The sequence below is a fragment of the Typopeltis vanoorti genome, chromosome 12 (genome assembly GCF_054136105.1).
Source record: "Typopeltis vanoorti isolate ZY-2024b chromosome 12, IOZ_Tvanoo_1.0, whole genome shotgun sequence".
NCBI classification, from domain to species: domain Eukaryota; kingdom Metazoa; phylum Arthropoda; class Arachnida; order Uropygi; family Thelyphonidae; genus Typopeltis; species Typopeltis vanoorti.
The window spans coordinates 33420876-33438989 of record NC_143560.1 but is presented as its reverse complement, the minus strand read 5'-3'; the positions used below and the strand labels follow the sequence as shown (position 1 = coordinate 33438989).

Here is an 18114-nt window from a genome sequence, read left to right as displayed (position 1 = left end):
TATTTGTAAAGCATGCATCAGCGGTATGCACACCATCTGTGTGTGTTTCTTTGTGTTCTACTTATTGCCCTATTGTTAGGGTATTGTAATGCGAAGAATTAAAAATAAAAAATAATCGTCTGCTTCGAAGTGTTGAACATGCTATACATGATTGCGATGTATTTGGCTAAGTAGAGTAGTGTGTTCTCCCACGATGAGTCCTCGAACTTCCTCAAGGTATCGGGTAATAATAATAATAATAATAATAATAATAATAATAATAATAATAATAATAATAATAATAATAATATTTTCTGGATTTAATGTAACATTTATTGAATACTTAATCACAAAGGACGTTAGTTTTATTCAAACAAATCACAGAAACTAAAACATTTTTTTAAAATTAATACAGAAACTTCACTTTAAAAAAGGGACACAAAATACCAAATTTTTGCTTAGTGATAATCAGGCTTTTACAATGATACAGTTCAACTCTCATTATCTTTATTTTTATCTACTTAATGAGCTAACTCAAACTGACCAAACAGATAGTAAGATGTTTAATCTTTGTCCTAGAGATGTCGCTCACCGCTGTTATCAGCTTACAATTATTCAATAGCGTCGTTGTAATTGGAAATTAATTAGTTTCATCAATAAGTGTATAAGATCACGATTGAGCCGATGCGCAGTTGTGATTTCTTAGTTAGTTTCTACATGTACTAATTTTGAAGAGACTCTTCGACATGAACAGTTGTTGTTTTAGAACAATACGTAATTCTGCAAAGCCTCGAAAATAGATTTGTAAAAGGCCTGGAACACGGAAGAGCGATTGGATTCCTTTAGTCTATCAAACTACTAGTAGTGTTAATAGTGTTCGTGGTGCTACCTTTAGGAATAGATCCATCACACACACACACACACACACACACACTCATATATATTTAGGAATACGAAGAACGCAGAACATTTATGCCGCAGAGGGTGAAGCTTTACGCTTTTTGTATTCCCTGTTGTCTGTTTCGGAAGCAGTGATGGGAGAAGTTTGTGAGCTATTTTAGCTCGCCCTGAGGGGGCAGAGGGGTTTAAGTGTCATCGTTGGGTGTTAGGATGGCTTTAGGTCTCTTGTGTTTCCAGTGGTCTTTGCTATCATAGTTTCCAGATTGGTGGATTAATTGGTTTGGATAGTTGGACACCGTCTTGAAGTATTTTTCTCCGAGGGAGCGTAGTAGTGAGGAGATGTGGGGGGATATTTATGTCCCGGTGGATATGGTTGTTCCTGATGAACCATGAGGCATCCAGGATCATCCGTAGGCACTTGTTTTGTAGTCTTTGTAGCTTGAGGATATTTGTCTTGGAAGTGTGGCTCCAGGCTGGGGAGGCATATGTAATTGTGGGCCAGATCACTGTCTTGTAGAGTAGAATTTTGTTTCTTTTGTTTAGTTTGCTGTGTCTATTGATCAAGGGGTACAGCTGGGCGATGACTTTTGATGTTTTGGTGCACGTGCTCTTGATGTGGCTGTTGAAGCATAATCTTTTGTCGAGGAGTATTCCAAGGTATTTAGTTTCTGTTTTCCAGGGAATGTTTGTGTTGAACAGGGTGACGTCTCCTTTGGGGGTTGCTCGCCTTCTTGTGAAGAGTATACTTGTACTTTTCTGGGGATTTACTTATAGTCGCCAGTCTGCAAACCATTTTTCTAGATTTTGGATGGTGCCTTGTAGTTTTTTTGGTTATGAGGTGAGGTTGGCGGGATCTGGCTAGTATTGCCGTGTCATCTGCGTAGAGAGCAGTGGTGGTTGTGAGAGGATTTTGAGGGATATCTGCCATGTAGATGTTGAACAGAATCGGGGCCAGCAGTGATCCTTGAGGAACTCCGGCAAGGATTTGTCGTTGGGTTGAGACTGTATCACTTATTTTAACTTGCATCTTTCTGTTTGTGAGGTATGATTTGATGAGGCATATCACGTTCAGTGGGATGTTTGAGATGATAAGTTTGTAAAGCAGACCCTGGTGCCAGATCTTGTCGAAGGCCTTTGAGATGTCTAGGAAGACGGCCCCAGTGTGCTGATTCCAATTGAATCTTGTGGTAATGTGTTCTACCAGCCTGTGGATCTGTTGGGTGGTGCTATGGTTTTGACGGAAGCCAAATTGTTCTTGTTGAATAATGTTTAATTTGTTGACATGGTCTTGGAGTCTGATGAAGATAATCTTCTCTGCTATTTTGCCTAGATTGGATAGCAGGCTGATGGGGCGATAATTTTCTGGTAGGTGTGGGTCTTTGCCTGGCTTGTGTATTGGGATGATGTCGGCTATTTTCCATGACTGGGGAAAGTGCTGAAATTTTAGGATGGAGTTGATGATGTTTACCAGATGTACTATGGCTTTTCGTGGTAGTGCCTTGATGACTTTGTTTGTGATGCCATCGGGTCCTGGGGCTTTTTTGTTCTTGAGGTGGTGGATGATGCTGGTTATTTCTGTGGGTGAAGTAGGCATGATAGGGCTTGGATTGCTGTCTGGACGATTTATTGTAAGTCTGACCTTACAATGGATCTTGTATTTAGGAATAGATCCATCACACACACATATATATATACAGGGTGTTCGGGATAAATTTGACAGTTTCGTAAGGAAAAAGAAAATCTTCTTTGTATCTATTAAATTTAATGAATTGACAAAAAAACATTACAGGCAGAGTTAATTACAATACTATCAACAAGATTTACTCAAAATAACCACCATTAGCATCGATCACAGCTTCAATTCTGCTTCGGAACCTCGAACAAGCTGATGCTACAGTCTCCCTGGGAAGGGCCGCAAAAACTGTTTTAATTTTATCCATTAACTGGGCTTTTGTATTACTGGAAGTGCGATTGGTGTCTTTTTCAACTGCGCCCCATACAAAATATTCCATGGGGTTAAGGTCTGGGGAGTTTGGAGGCCAAACATTTGGACTGGTGAAGTCGTAGAAATTTTCAGACAACCATTTTTGACTTTTCCCAGAGGTGTGGCAAGGGGCCGAATCCTGCTGCCATACATACGGCCTACCATTGGCTACCCTTGTTATCCAGGGCTTGACTACAGTTAGCAACTCCACGAACAAAGCCCGAATTCCAATGCCAGGGTTCTTCAACACCTGTTCCTGCAGATTTGCGAGGAATTCTGCTGTACGAACGCAATCAGATCGTCTGCTAGGGATCTTTCTTCTTGCTACATCCTCGTAGTCACCATTGCAAGTCTCTAGTTCATGCCTGATTGTTTTTACTGTATTCAGGGAGCATTGGGCAGCAGTCGTAATATCCTTATTTTGATGGCGGGCACGAATCATCATGATACAGGTTATTCTCTTCCATGATTCAGGTGGGTTCCAGCTATCCATCCTTTCTGACATCTTGTATATGAATGAAGAAGGGTCCAAACTTTTAAATGAAGAGAAGTGTGTGTTAATACATGTAACTTACGGAAAAATATAATTAATTATAAATATGTCAAATTTATCCCGAACACCCTGTATATATATAAGGTCCAGTTCACTTGTAACATGTGTCTTCACTACCGCAGCGCCGCATTACCATTGGTCCTCTTTCCTCTCGGATTACTTACTACTCTAGAAAATTCTTTGACCAATGGTAATATGATACTGCGGTTCTGGAGATGGAGTTATAACAACGATCATGCATTTAATTATATATACAGGGTGTTCGGGATAAATTTGACAGTTTCGTAAGGAAAAAGAAAATCTTCTTTGTATCTATTAAATTTAATGAATTGACAAAAAAACATTACAGGCAGAGTTAATTACAATACTATCAACAAGATTTACTCAAAATAACCACCATTAGCATCGATCACAGCTTCAATTCTGCTTCGGAACCTCGAACAAGCTGATGCTACAGTCTCCCTGGGAAGGGCCGCAAAAACTGTTTTAATTTTATCCATTAACTGGCTTTTGTATCACTGGAAGTGCGATTGGTGTCTTTTTCAACTGCGCCCCATACAAAATAATCCATGGGGTTAAGGTCTGGGGAGTTTGGAGGCCAAACATTTGGACTGGTGAAGTCGTAGAAATTTTCAGACAACCATTTTTGACTTTTCCCAGAGGTGTGGCAAGGGGCCGAATCCTGCTGCCATACATACGGCCTACCATTGGCTACCCTTGTTATCCAGGGCTTGACTACAGTTAGCAACTCCACGAACAAAGCCCGAATTCCAATGCCAGGGTTCTTCAACACCTGTTCCTGCAGATTTGCGAGGAATTCTGCTGTACGAACGCAATCAGATCGTCTGCTAGGGATCTTTCTTCTTGCTACATCCTCGTAGTCACCATTGCAAGTCTCTAGTTCATGCCTGATTGTTTTTACTGTATTCAGGGAGCATTGGGCAGCAGTCGTAATATCCTTATTTTGATGGCGGGCACGAATCATCATGATACAAGTTATTCTCTTCCATGATTCAGGTGGGTTCCAGCTATCCATCCTTTCTGACATCTTGTATATGAATGAAGAAGGGTCCAAACTTTTAAATGAAGAGAAGTGTGTGTTAATACATGTAACTTACGGAAAAATATAATTAATTATAAATATGTCAAATTTATCCCGAACACCCTGTAGATGACGTCGGTGTAGATGATGATTCACTGTAGCTAGTGGATTAAGGGTGGAGATGGATAATTGTAGAGTAGGTGCCCTCCCTTGATGAGTCTTTGGACTCCTTGGAAGTGTCATAAAATAATGCTATATAGTCCAAAATTATGTTCTGACCATCATTGCTATGCTGAGATGTGATTTAATTCATTGATTTAACCCTTGTCACATTTCACATGAACTCTGAATTCACAATTCAGAGTTCATGTGAAATGAACTCTGAATTGTGAATAATGCAACAATTCATGTTGCATCCTTGTAGAATTCACAAACATTCAGCTTTGAAATAATGTTGGATCTAGTATCCATTTTGTCTATGTAAATTTACATCACGAATTGAAACCTTATGGCTCTTCCTTTAGTAATTAACATTGATTTTTATTTTTTTTATCACTGAAAACATCATAGCTGTTTTTTTTTGTTTTTTTTAAATGTAAACATAGCTTAAATCTACATTGGAGGAGTAGATTTTTATATGACGGTGGTGGGTGATTGGAATGCAATTCCTGAAAGTATGGTGAGTGCAGAGACAGTGGATGCATTTAAAATCAAGGTATAATGAGTTGTGAATGTGAGAGTAGGACCCTCCTGTGTTGTGTCTCTTGACTCCGTGGAGGTCTCATTATGATGATAATAATAATAAATTTCTGCACATTACTTCTGACTCATACTGTATATAGAATAAAAAGCTTAATAGTTATTGAATGCTTGTAGCATCACTAGTTCACCAGTATGAATTTTCCTTTGCCTTGTGACATGTATAAGATCCCTTGAATCCCTGACAGATTTGTCATTACATGCTTTTTTAATTTAATTAATTATTTATTTATTTTTTATAGTGTGGCATTTTAATAAGTAATAAAATATCCTGTCACTGGTGCCCTTCTGACACCAGTGTCCTTGGCATCTGCACCAATGTTATAGAGTTCTTGTACTAAAATAGTTAAAATATTTTTCTCTTCTGACTTCATACTGGAAGTCACACAAATGCCTCTTTTCTGTATCTGCTGCAGTGTACAGTAGTTTAAAAACACAAAGGTTTTTAAAAGCATTCTATATATTGGTTCAAATATTCCATCATTTTGTAGCATAGGAAATGTTTCTTATTAAGTGCTGCTATGTGTTAATTTTTAAAATTTTTTTTTTTTTTTGATAAACAAAATATGTCCAACCCTGTGTATTTTCACAGATTTTATGTGTTATTTAACAAAAGTCCTAAATTTTATATGTAGGGCTTTTGTTCTTTTCTTTTATGTTGCTTCTTGTCATATTTGCATTCAAATTAAAATTGCTTCTACTTAATACCTCTATCTTTGGAGACATGGGTGCTGGATGAGTGGTTAGCATGTCCACTTTCAGCCAAAAGGCAGTGGGTTCGAATCCTGCCGTGGGTATGGATGTTTGTGATTGTCTGAAAATACTAGTGGCAGTGGTGGGCAGTAGATGGCATTAGTGTAGATAATGAATTTTTGTACTCCTTGGAGGTGTCACATAGTAATAATAATAATAATAATAATATAATACTGAGAATGCCTAGTCAGTTAGCTTAGTTGCTCAGGAAAAAACCCTGTGATACACCACTTGTCACATGTCTCTTTTGAACACTGTCCCTTCCCCCATACACAACTCAGTAGAAGCCATTGAGTTCTGTGTGTGTGTGGGGGGGGGTAGGGACAGTGTTTCAAAAGAGACATGTGACAAGTGGTGTATCACAGCGTTTTTTCCTGAGGTTATTGCTATTTAATTGATATATTGAGAATATAGTCCAAGGTTTATGAGGTAATATTTGTTTGATGATGATGATCATGGTGAACTGAGCAGAGTAATGACAGAGGTTTTATTTAATGTTGTTACATGAGGATTTGGATAGGTTGGTACTCTAGGCAAATGAATGGAATATTAGTTCAGTGTTTCCAAGTGTAAAGTCATGGATGTTAGCCACAAGAGATGGAATAAGTGAAGGAACTTTGCTTCAAGAGATGGATGAGATGAGTTGAGACATTGGGTTTTTTAGTAGATAGGGAATTGAAGTTCAGGACACACGTTGAAGAAATTATAAAGGTTATGCATTATGACATAATGCTATAATGCAAAGGATACTAACAAATAGGTACAAAAAAGTGATAGTGCTGCTCCACAACTGGATTTCTTTGCACAAATCTGAGTGATAGGAAAGAATTATAGAGAGAGAGAGAGAGAGAACAAAGGGAAATGCCTAAAGGGCTGTCTAAGGACTTTGGAATTTGAATATGAGAACAGATTGAGGGAATGTACTCTGCAGAGCTTTCCAGCTACATGGAAAAAGAGCTGTATGATTGAGAGGGATCTGTTGTTGAGATATATAGGGGAATTATAACATAGGGTAATAAGTAGTGAGAAAATGAGAGGTTCCATCTGAAAGCTGTTTAAAGATTGTGTGAATAAAGAAGTGAAAGGTAGATTTTTTTGAATGAAAAGTGATGAATGAGTGTTCATAGTGAGGCATGGTATGTGTCGTGGTCTGTAAAGAGTTTGATGTATGATATTGTCTTACAACTTTATGGAGGCTTTGAAATAATACTAATAAATTTAAGAAGTTTTAACCAGATCTGTTTATAATTTTAAAATGTAATGGATGATTTCTTGTGAATTCTTATATAACCCATAATTGAAAATACTTGTTTCAAATCCATTTATAAACTGAACTGTTTTACTGATAAAACATTATTACATTATAGATTGAAGGAACTCAGGCTCAAAGAGTATTAGATCTGATTATAGTGTCAGAAAGGGGGAGGGGGTTTCAGTTAGAGAAGTAGCTATTCTGCCTCTGGTTGATGACTGTGATTGTGTGGTAATAATTTGGGAAGTGGCTAAGTTTATGAATGTTCCATTCAGAAAAGGTTACATGAACTACAAAGCAGGACATTATGATCAACTGAGAAGTATGCTGGGTTCTGTGCCATGTTATTGGTTGTTGGATGAGAAGGATATTATTATTATTATTATGTGACACCTCCAGGGAGTCCAAAGACTCATCGAGGGAGAGTGTGCCAACAGCATCGAACGATTGATCCCCTTCCAACTACTACCTTGACAGTGCACGGGAAGCATTTAAAAAACACTTAAATGATGCCATATAGAAATGTGTCCTTAGGGTAAGAATAAATAGGGTAGGAATGAATTGTATGTCTAAGCTTATCAATCAAGAGATTCATTAGAAAAAGATGATGCCAAAGGCATACTGTGTGAATAAGGATAATGTCAGTTATGAAAATTATCAGGAGTAGGCCAGAAGAGTTACAGCTGTTGTAGGGAAAACTGAGTCAGAGTATGAAAAGAAACCGGGTCTGCAAGCTAAAAACAACCAACAACCCAAAAGAATTCTATTGGTATCCTGCAAGTAAAAGAAAATGAACGTGGAAGAATAATTCTAGATGCAGAAGAAATTGTTCACCTAATGAGTGCTCATTTGCTAAACGCTATCAACCTGGTGTATGCAACATTGCACTCACTGGATGAAGAAACTCAGGTGTATGAGGAGAAGATATTAGACATGTTGCACAAACTGAATAAGAATTCAGCAATAGGAACTGATGTGACATCAGCATGGATGCTAAAAGGGCTATCCTTTGACTAGGCAATATAATTGGAGTCTCAGAACAGAGAAAATTGCACAGGAGTGGAAAGAATGTATGATAATCTCATTGCACAAGAATGTTGCAAAGACTGATATATCCAGCTGTCGACCTATCAGTATCTCTGGAGTGGTAGTGAAGATTTTGAAAAGTTGGTTAGGGCTTGCATTCAGAAATGACAGAGAATCTCTACTTTGTAATGAACAGCAAGGATTTACTAAGGGAAGGTCATGTTTTAGCAACTTTCTCATATTTTATAATAATGTTACCATTAAACCAGACAAGGGGAATGGATACACCATGATACTTTTGGATTTTGCTAAGGCTTTTGGCAGAATACAACGTGGAAGACTGTTGCATAAATTGGATAATATGGGATTTTAAACAATGTTACTTGATCTGGAGAAAGCATACGATAGAGTGCCAAGGCAAGAAGCCTGGAGGTGTCTGAGGGAGAAGAAGGTGCCGGAGAAATATGTCAGGTTGGTGCGGGAAATGTACAGAAATGTGAAGACAAGTGTTCGGACCTGTTTGGGACAGACAGAAAGTTTTCAAGTAACAGTTGGCTTGCATCAAGGGTCAGCATTAAGTCCGTTTCTGTTTAATATTGTGATGGAGGTGGTAACAGAGGAGGTGAGAGAAGATGCGCCTTGTACAATGTTGTATGCAGATGACATCTTTGTGTGTAGATTCAAGAGAAGAAGCGGGAACTAAACTGGAAAGATGGAGAAAAGTACTGGAAGAGAGAGGTATGAGACTGAGGAAGACAGAGTATATGTGTTGTGCAGTGGGTGGCAGCCAGGAGACAGATCTGGAGCTGGAAGGAAATGTCATCAGGAAGATGAGAAACTTTAGATACTTAGGTTCAACAGTGGAAGAAGATGGAGGAGCTGAGAAGGACGTGGGATGCAGGATACAAGCGGGTTGGAGGAACTGGAGGGAGATGGCTGGAGTGTTATGCGATAAGAGGGTGCCGATCAATCTGAAAGACAAAATTTATAGGACAGTAGTGAGGCCAGCTATGACATATGCTATAGAAACTGTGGCCCTGAGGAAAAATAATATCAGCAGGATGGAAGTAGCAGAGATGAGAATGCTTAGGTGGATGTGCAGTGTGACCAGAAAGGATCGTCTGAGAAATGACTATGTCAGGGGAACAGTGAAAGTTACGAACTTAGGAGCGAAAATACAGGAGGCAAGGTTGAGATGGTTTGGTCATGTGATGAGGAGGGAGGACGAATACGTGGGAAGAAGGGTCATGCAGATGGATGTGCAAGGAAGGCGGAAGCGTGGGCGGCCAAAGAAGAGATGGAGGGAGCTGGTAGAAGAGGACTTGAGGATGAAGAACTTGGATGTGGTGACAGCCCAGGACAGGAAGGTGCGGAGGAGACTCATTACAAACAGTGACCCCACTTAAGTGGGAGAAGCTGCAGAAGAAGAAGAAGAAGATTATAAACTACTGGCATGGATAAGAGGATGCTGACTGACAGTTATAAAAAAAAAAGTCATTTATGGTGAGTGTGAATCTGCAAGATTCAAGGTAACCAGTGGTGTACCAAAAGGATCAGTTCTTATTCCATTGTTATTCAGTCTGTACAATAATTACATTGGGAAGGATATGAGAGGTAACATACAAATGTTTGCTGATGATGCAAAGATATGCAGGGTAGTCAGGAATATGACTAATATATAGTACTTGCAGAATGATTTGAACAGACTGAATTATGGGCATATGTAAATGGTTATCAGTTCAATGTTAGTAAATGTAAAGTCATGTACTTTGGCATGATTAGATATCCAATGTCATATATTGGTGTCATATTGCATCATGTTATATATATATAGCAAAGATGGAAAATACAACTCAGAGGATAATTGTAATGCTGAAACGAACCTTGACGTAAAGATAAGGAAGTCATTTTGCCTCTTCACAAGGCCTTGATAAAACCTTATTTGGACTATTGCATGCAAGTCTGGTTTCTGTGATGATTCTAATACAGTAGAGAATGCAAAGGAGAGTGTTAAAAATTATATCAGGATTGTGGAATTCTGATTATGAAGACAATCATAATGATTATGATTGTCTGAGAATTTGTAGAGAATTTGATATGGCTGGCCACCACCTAAGTGATAATTTCATGGTCATTTTCACCAACTGGAGGAAGATTTGACACTTCATTTAGAATAATATCTTCTGATGAGATAATCAAATCCAAGACCCTTGAACCTCATGTAGCCTCTGTTATGTACTGCCTAAAAAACTCAAGAAATTCATTCTCTTTAGTTCCAAATGCTGTCTCTTCATTCTAGTCTATATTATTATTATTATAATAAAAATTGACCATAATGATCACCCTTTTCTTATTAGCCAGACCAATATGCCTACACATTTCTTTCTCACTGCTTTCCACATTACCAGGTCTATAGCAACACCTACTAAACATTTCATCCTGCCCAGCTCCACTTCACACCATGCTGCAAAACCACCATGACTATTTGCTCCTTGCATCTCCACCCTAGATTGGCACAGCACTTCTACCATCATCAGTAACACTCCTCTTCCGTTTGTGCCTTATTTGTGCCTTCACAAAAAATTGCATCTCTTTCTATCTCTATTCCTGTCAGAATGTCATCCTTATTCAACCATGTCTCATTTATTCCGACAAATTTTGGATGAATGAACTCTATCAACATACAATTTCATTCCCTTCATTTTGAATACTTTTAGCATTTTTTCTATTACAAGCCCACTGACCTCACTTCTCAGATATGACTCCTTCATATGAGGAGTCATATCTGAGATAGTAGTATCAGGTGTAATATCTAATATTACACCTAATAATAATATAATAGTATAGTACATAATAATAATAATAATAATGAGTTTACGGGATGAAAAACCAGAGTTTTTGGGAGGGAAAAAACCTGTTATGCCTGTGCCAGAGATCGACTAACTTGGAAACTGGTCAAAGAAAGGCTTAGATAAAGTTCCTCCACTCAGCGACTAGACTCAAACTATAAGTCTATCTTCGTGCAGCTAAGTGCAGAGGATGCAAGCACCACTTACACTGAGCTACACAGGTCTTCATAATATAATATATAATAATAATTTTCTTATTAATTAATATTTACTTCTAAACCAGTGTTTCTCAACCTTTTTTGGATCATGCCCCACCTCAGCATCTCAAAGATTTAGATGCCCCCCCCAGCATAATAGTCAGCCAAATTCCGAAAAAGTATAATATAAATATGTATAAATATGTATATGTACATTTTCTAATTGCCCCCCTGTGGGACGTACGCCCCATGTTGAGAAACACTGTTCTAAACCATTATATTCTCTTGTAGTCCAGAAGTTCTCAAAGTGGGGAACCTCTTGGAGACACAAATTTTTTGCCTTTTTTAAAAATTTTTTTTTATGCAGTGGGGGTACATGTGTTGTTGATATAAAGGACTTTTTTAAATGACATATGGAGAAACAGTTTGAAAAATTTTGCTTGGCCAAGGTAATTTAGTTGCTATACATCACTACATTCAAATATTCAAATTCGTAGATCATGCTGGATCTTCAAAATCATAGAAAATCAACAGTTTTAGAAGGTAAATGATAACATTTATTGCTGTAAATGCTTGAAATATATTTAGAAAGTTTGAATTTGTGAATAATATAATATAATATACTATAATTAATATAATATAATTTAATATAATATACAAGAAATAACTTTTTGTAGCAATACTTTATATCTGAAAAGTTTATATTTAGCTTTATATTATAAAAATACATCTACTCGTAGCTAATTTTCATCTCATATCTGTATATTTGCACCTGATCTGGAGAGGAGATGTGAAATTAAGGGCATGCAACATATAAAAGTTTGGGAACCTCTGTTTTTGTCATCTAACAGTGCATTAGTTATCTGTTCATTTATTTTGATGCATAAATATTTATGAAACCTGTACTTAGTTCCTTAATTGATCAGTCAGAAATTTATGACTAGTTTCCTTTATCAAAATAGTTCCATAGCAGTTTTCATATAATTTCACTGAAACTTGGGAGATGTTAATGAGGGAAAAGTTTAAATATATAACATTAAAAGTTATTGTTTTTAATTTTAGTCAATGTTTTATATCTCTTGATAATATTCTTTACAGTTCACCAAACAGCCTGTCATTGATACATATACTGCTTTCATCAACAATTGGAAGTCTGCCAAAGAGGCCATTAAGCTTGCCAGTCATGCCAAGCCTGCTTTTGCCAAGTTCTTGGAGGTATTTGTTTATGTTTAGGGATTAGATCATAAGAGGTGATGATGATTAATGTCTAGAAGCTACTGTTCTGTTTAAGTTATTTTGAAAGTAGGACTGATGTATTTGAAAAACTTGGAACAATTTCCAATGCATGTTTGGAATCTTGAACTGTAAAAGTGCATAATCCAAAGCTTCTTATTTTGAGGCTGATCTGAATAATTAATTCACATGAAAAGCCAACTGAAATTTTCCGTTCTCTTATCTATTTTATTCACATATGTGAATTGTTTGTTGATGGATATGTAAGCCTGTGTTATAGCATAATTGATATCAAAATTAATGCAAAAGTAATTGTATCTAAATGATAAAAATCACAATTTTACACACTTTTGCACAATTATAATTATGTTTTTTCAAGTATGAAATTATGTTTTAAATTTTTATTTATGAACTTTTATTAGAACATTAAAAATTCTTAGTTTACAAGTAGATATGGTGTGAGAAAATTTTTATTAATTGTAAATTCAATTAATAAAAATTCAATTCTGATTTAACTATTTTTGGTTAATGGATGTATCCCCCCCCTCCCTTCCCCAGTCTTTTGCTGTTATCATGCTATATTAATATTATCATTTTTTATTTTCACATTTTAAATTCATTCACTATTCATGCGCTCGCTATCAATGTTCTGGCAATGCATGAGCCAGCCTGGTTGGCTGAAGGGACAGCATATCAACACCTCCAACCAACATGCTGTTGGAGTCAAATTTTGCTGCTGTGAGAATGAATGTTTGTGAATGGTGAGAGATGAATTTCATTGTCTTGTATAAGTCCAGCATCCTACTTATTGGAAGCCTGAAGTGGCTTGATAACGTTCCATGTTTAGTCTCTAGAACATTGTCTCCAGAAACTCTGCCCTTATGTTTCATTATGTAAAAGAAAAATTAAAAACTATGAAAAAATAATAAAAATATAAAATAATGAAAAAAAAAACCTTAACATATCCACGATATTAATGCACTATAGGTTTATAATCTTTCATATAATAATTGTATAATTGAAAAATAAAATTCACTCACTGTCATCCCTTTAAAATTCTTCTATCCTTTGGAAGATTCCAGTAGTATTCATTTGGTACTGCTGGGATCACCTTTACAAATTATATATTTCAGCATTATTATCTCCTTTCCTTCTACTCATGTTCTTTAGATTACATTCTCTCACCCTCTTTTAGTTAACATTCCACAGTCCTGATATTACCTATTTTCTAAACTCTGTCTATGGTTTTCTCATCACTCTTTGAAATCTAGGTGACCAGATCTATGCACACTAGTCCATATGTAATCTGACCAATGTCTTATACAGTTGAATACCACAACTGTTTCTGTATTTCAATATCTTTTCATTCCATCGTTTTCACCACTTTTGCAACTTGTCACTTGAACTTTAACTCCTTATTACATCTTGTTCCAAAATCTCTTGCCTCCTCTCTTTCCTGCAAAACAGTCCACCACCAATAAAAGAGTTCAGCCTTCATTTTTGAATTTCATCGTGATGCTGGGGACAAATTTAATGTCTCATTCAGAATCATTCCATCAGTTGTTATTACCAAGTCCAAAACTCTTGACCTGCATGTTAACTCTATCACATTCTGTCTTTCTTAGTTAGTTAGTTCTGCAGAATGTAAATTCTTTTTATTCCCACATGTTACTTCTTTCCTCAGATCTGTATTACTATAGTTAAAACCATTCATAATGATTACCTTCTTTGTATTTAGCAAATCAATTTGTCTAAACATTTCACTGTCATTCTCTGTCCTCTCTACAACAGAGATAGAATCTCTGTTGCAGAATAGATGCATTTTCTGTTTCTGATTTTAAACAGCTATATGATAGCTGTTTAAAATTTGATACAGAAAAAAATAAGACTTCTTTTACATCTCAAATTTTAAACAAAATCTCAAATGTTAAACAACTATAATGTAGAATCTTTGTTCTGTAATCAGCAGGCTACATCTTCAAATTCTGCTTTGGCATGAATTTGAAGATGTGGAGATATATATATATATATTTTTTTTTTTTTTTTTGGTGGGAGAAGACATTCATTACTTAGTATGAGACCACCAACTTGCTTAGATTAAAAAAAAAAAATGATGTGTGGTCTCTAGAGTAGATCTTTCCAGAATAATCTGAAATATCTAACCCTTATTTCACCAATGGTTCCAAGTACTATATGTTTATAATCTTTCATTGATGATATTATTGTAGAAAAAAATCTCATCCTACTTCTTTGCTTCACACATAGGCTTAGACAGTGTCACTATCATGTCCTTTCCAGATTTCCATATAACACGATGTTATGCTTAAAGTCTGATTTTTCTGTGGTTGTTCCTTTGTTCTGTAGTACTGAAGATGTTTTTTATAATGTTTTTTATAATGGCTATCTTTTGTAATCAATGAAAAAAAATGAAGAAATTCATTACTTTAAACATACTCTCTTCCTCAATGAGTAGTACGAACTGAGGATGATGAACAAAATTTTAGACATGCCTCCTATTCCTCTGGAATAGGAGACATGTCTGTCCCAATGGTGTTTATCCCAAATCCCGATGCAAGATTTCTAGGTTCTTGCATCCACCAAAACTTCTACATCTACCCATAAAGAAACCTGGAGTATATAAAATTCATTGCTCTTGTGGCATTTGCTATGTAGGCCAAAACATTACATGCAAACAGCCTAATATGGGAAGCCAAGAAGAAGAACTAGATTTATTAAAATAACAATAAAAGCTGACAAGTTTCACAAGTCATTGGACTTACAACATCACTATCACAGGTCTTATTTAACTGATAAAAAATTTGAAAGAATAATTACACATAAAAGATTTTTCACAAACTTCAACAGTCTGGTACATATAACAAAGTGAAAAAACATTGAATTAAACAGTGTGTGTGTGTGTGTGTGTGTGTGTGTGAGAGAGAGAGAGAGAGAGAGAGAGAGAGAGAGAACAAAGCTAGTTATTGCTGTCACATTCTGTGACATAATGCATATCAAATCCCAGATCTGCAGCTGTTAGAGCTTCTAGAATCTCTTAAGCCTTGGTTTTTGTTATACTCTGTGTGAGTGTGTGGAAGGGATGGAGAGCATTTCTGATTCCTCCTTAAATTTTCTAATATAACAGTTATGATCAATATTTCCATTTCCATTTTTTGCCAAAATACTTGGCATCCTGTGTTTGTTGTGTGAATATGGCTAATCCTAATTTATATTTTCTTTTCTTTTCAGTGTATTTTACATGTTCTGACATACAGATCTCTCTAGAGATTATCTCATCTGGCCTACATAGCAAATGCCACAATGAATTTTATATACTCCAGGTTTCTTTATGGGTAGATATAGTGGTTTTGGTGGATGCAAGAACCTAGAAATCTTGCACTGTGATAAACACCATTTTAACATTGTAATTATTATTATTATTATTATTAAGAGAGAGACCTCCAGGGAGTCAGAGACTCATTGAGGGAGGCCACATACTACACACACCAGCTATCATACTTATTCTTGAATTCATTCACACTGCTGGCACTCACAATATCCAATGGCAATCCATTCCAATCACACACCACCCTCTAAGAGAAAAATCTAGCCCTCACACCCTTCTTGGCAGCCTTCGTTCTCAGCTTCCAAGGATGCCCTCTCATCCTTTCCCCACCCTCCATAAATTGAAAAATTCCATCAATTGAAATCCTGTATGACCCTTTCAGAAGTTTGTATGTCTCAGTCATATCACTTCTGTTTACTAGTGTCTGCATATACAAATTCTGAATCTGTCTTCATAATCAGTTTTCCACAATCCTGATATCATTTTAACACTTTCCTTTGTACTCTCTCCAATATATCAGAATCACAATGGAAACTAGCAGACTAGACCTGCACACAATAATCCAGGTGAGGTCTTATCAAGGCCTTGTAAAGAGGCAAAATAACATCCTTATCTTTACATGTGAACTTTCGTTTCAGCATTGCAATTATCTTTTGAGTTGTATTTGCAATCTTTGACACCTGGCCCCTAAACTTCAACTTCCTATCTATTAACACTCCAAGATCCCTAGCCTCATCAGTTTCGTCTAGCCTAATCCCACATTGGATATCTAATCATGCCAAAGTGAATGACTTTACACTTACTGACATTGAACTGACACCTATTTTCCCATGCCCACAATTCCAGCCTATTCAAATCATTCTGCAAAGACTGCATATCAGCAGCATTCCTGATTACCCTACCTATCTTTGCATCATCAGCAAATAACTGTATGTCACTTGCAAAATCCTTCCCAATATCATTAATACAGATTGAATGACAGTGGACCAAGCACTGATTCTTGTGATACACCACTTGTTACCTTAAACCTTGCAGACTCAGATCCCCCGTATACCACTTTTTGATGTCTGTCAGTCAGCCATCCTTTTATCCATGCTAATATTGTAAGTCTGTCATGCTGTATTCTGTCAGAAGCCTTAGCAAAATCCAAAAGTATCATGGTGTATCCAGCGTATCCATTTCCCTTGTCTAGTTCAATGGTAACATTGTTATAGAATGTGAACAAGTTGCTAAAACATGACCTTCCCTTAGTAAATCCATGTTGTTCATTGCAAAGTAGATATTCACTGTCAACCCATTTCTGAATGCGGGCCCTAAACAATTTTTCCAAAATCTTCACGACCACTCCTCAGATATTAATTGGTCAATAGCTGCATACATTGGTCTTTGTACCACCCTTGTGCAATGGAATTACCATACATTCCTTCCATTCCTGCGGAATCTTCCCTGTTTTGAGACTCATATTAAACATCTTGGCCAAAGGAATGATCAATTCAGCTGAACACTCTTTTAGCACATGCTGATATTCCATCAGTCCCTATTGCTGAATTCTTATTCAGTTTGTGCAACAGCTCTAATACCTTGGCCTTGCACACCTGCGTTTCTTCATCTAGTGAAAAGGTAACATTGAGCTCAATGTTGCATTCACCAGGTTGATAGCTTTTAACGAAATGGGCACTCATTAATTGAACAACCTCTTATGCATCTGTAACCCTCACACCATCTGGATTTAGCAGCGTTATTCTTTCATATTCATTCTTTCTTTTACTTGCAGCATATCGATAGACTTCTTGTGGGTTGTCTTTAGCACACAGAGCCAGTTTCTTTTCATAATCAGACTTTGCTTTCCGTACAACAGTTGTGACTAGTCTAGCCTGCTGCTTATAATGTTCATAATGGATGTCATCCTTATGCAAACGGTATTCCTTCCACATCGTCCTTTTCTTACGAATCTCTTGCTTAATAAGATTACACATCCATTTGACCCCTACTCTATTTATTCTTCGAACTCGCAGAACACATTCTGATATCATATCATTTAAGTATTGTTTAAATGCTTCCCATGCACTGTCTATATTCTTTCCATACAGCAACCGATCCCATTCCACTGAACTGAGTATACTCCTCAGTTGGTCATAATTTTCTGCTTTGTAGTTTAGCATGCAACCTTTTCTGAATGGAACATTCATAAACTTAGTCACTTCCTAAGTGAGTACCGCATGATCACTGTCACCAACTGGAGGC

At 36.7% G+C, this 18114-nt stretch overlaps 1 protein-coding gene across 1 annotated transcript in view; it reads left to right on the top strand.

Annotated features, from left to right (window-relative positions):
* Positions 1–18114, top strand: part of LOC150100673 (rho guanine nucleotide exchange factor 17-like) — a 425511-nt gene that overhangs the window by 127016 nt on the left and 280381 nt on the right. The window contains exon 4 of the mRNA XM_090401857.1: positions 12393–12509. Coding sequence (XP_090257983.1) covers positions 12393–12509 — 117 coding nt within the window. The remainder of the gene's footprint in view (positions 1–12392; positions 12510–18114) is intronic.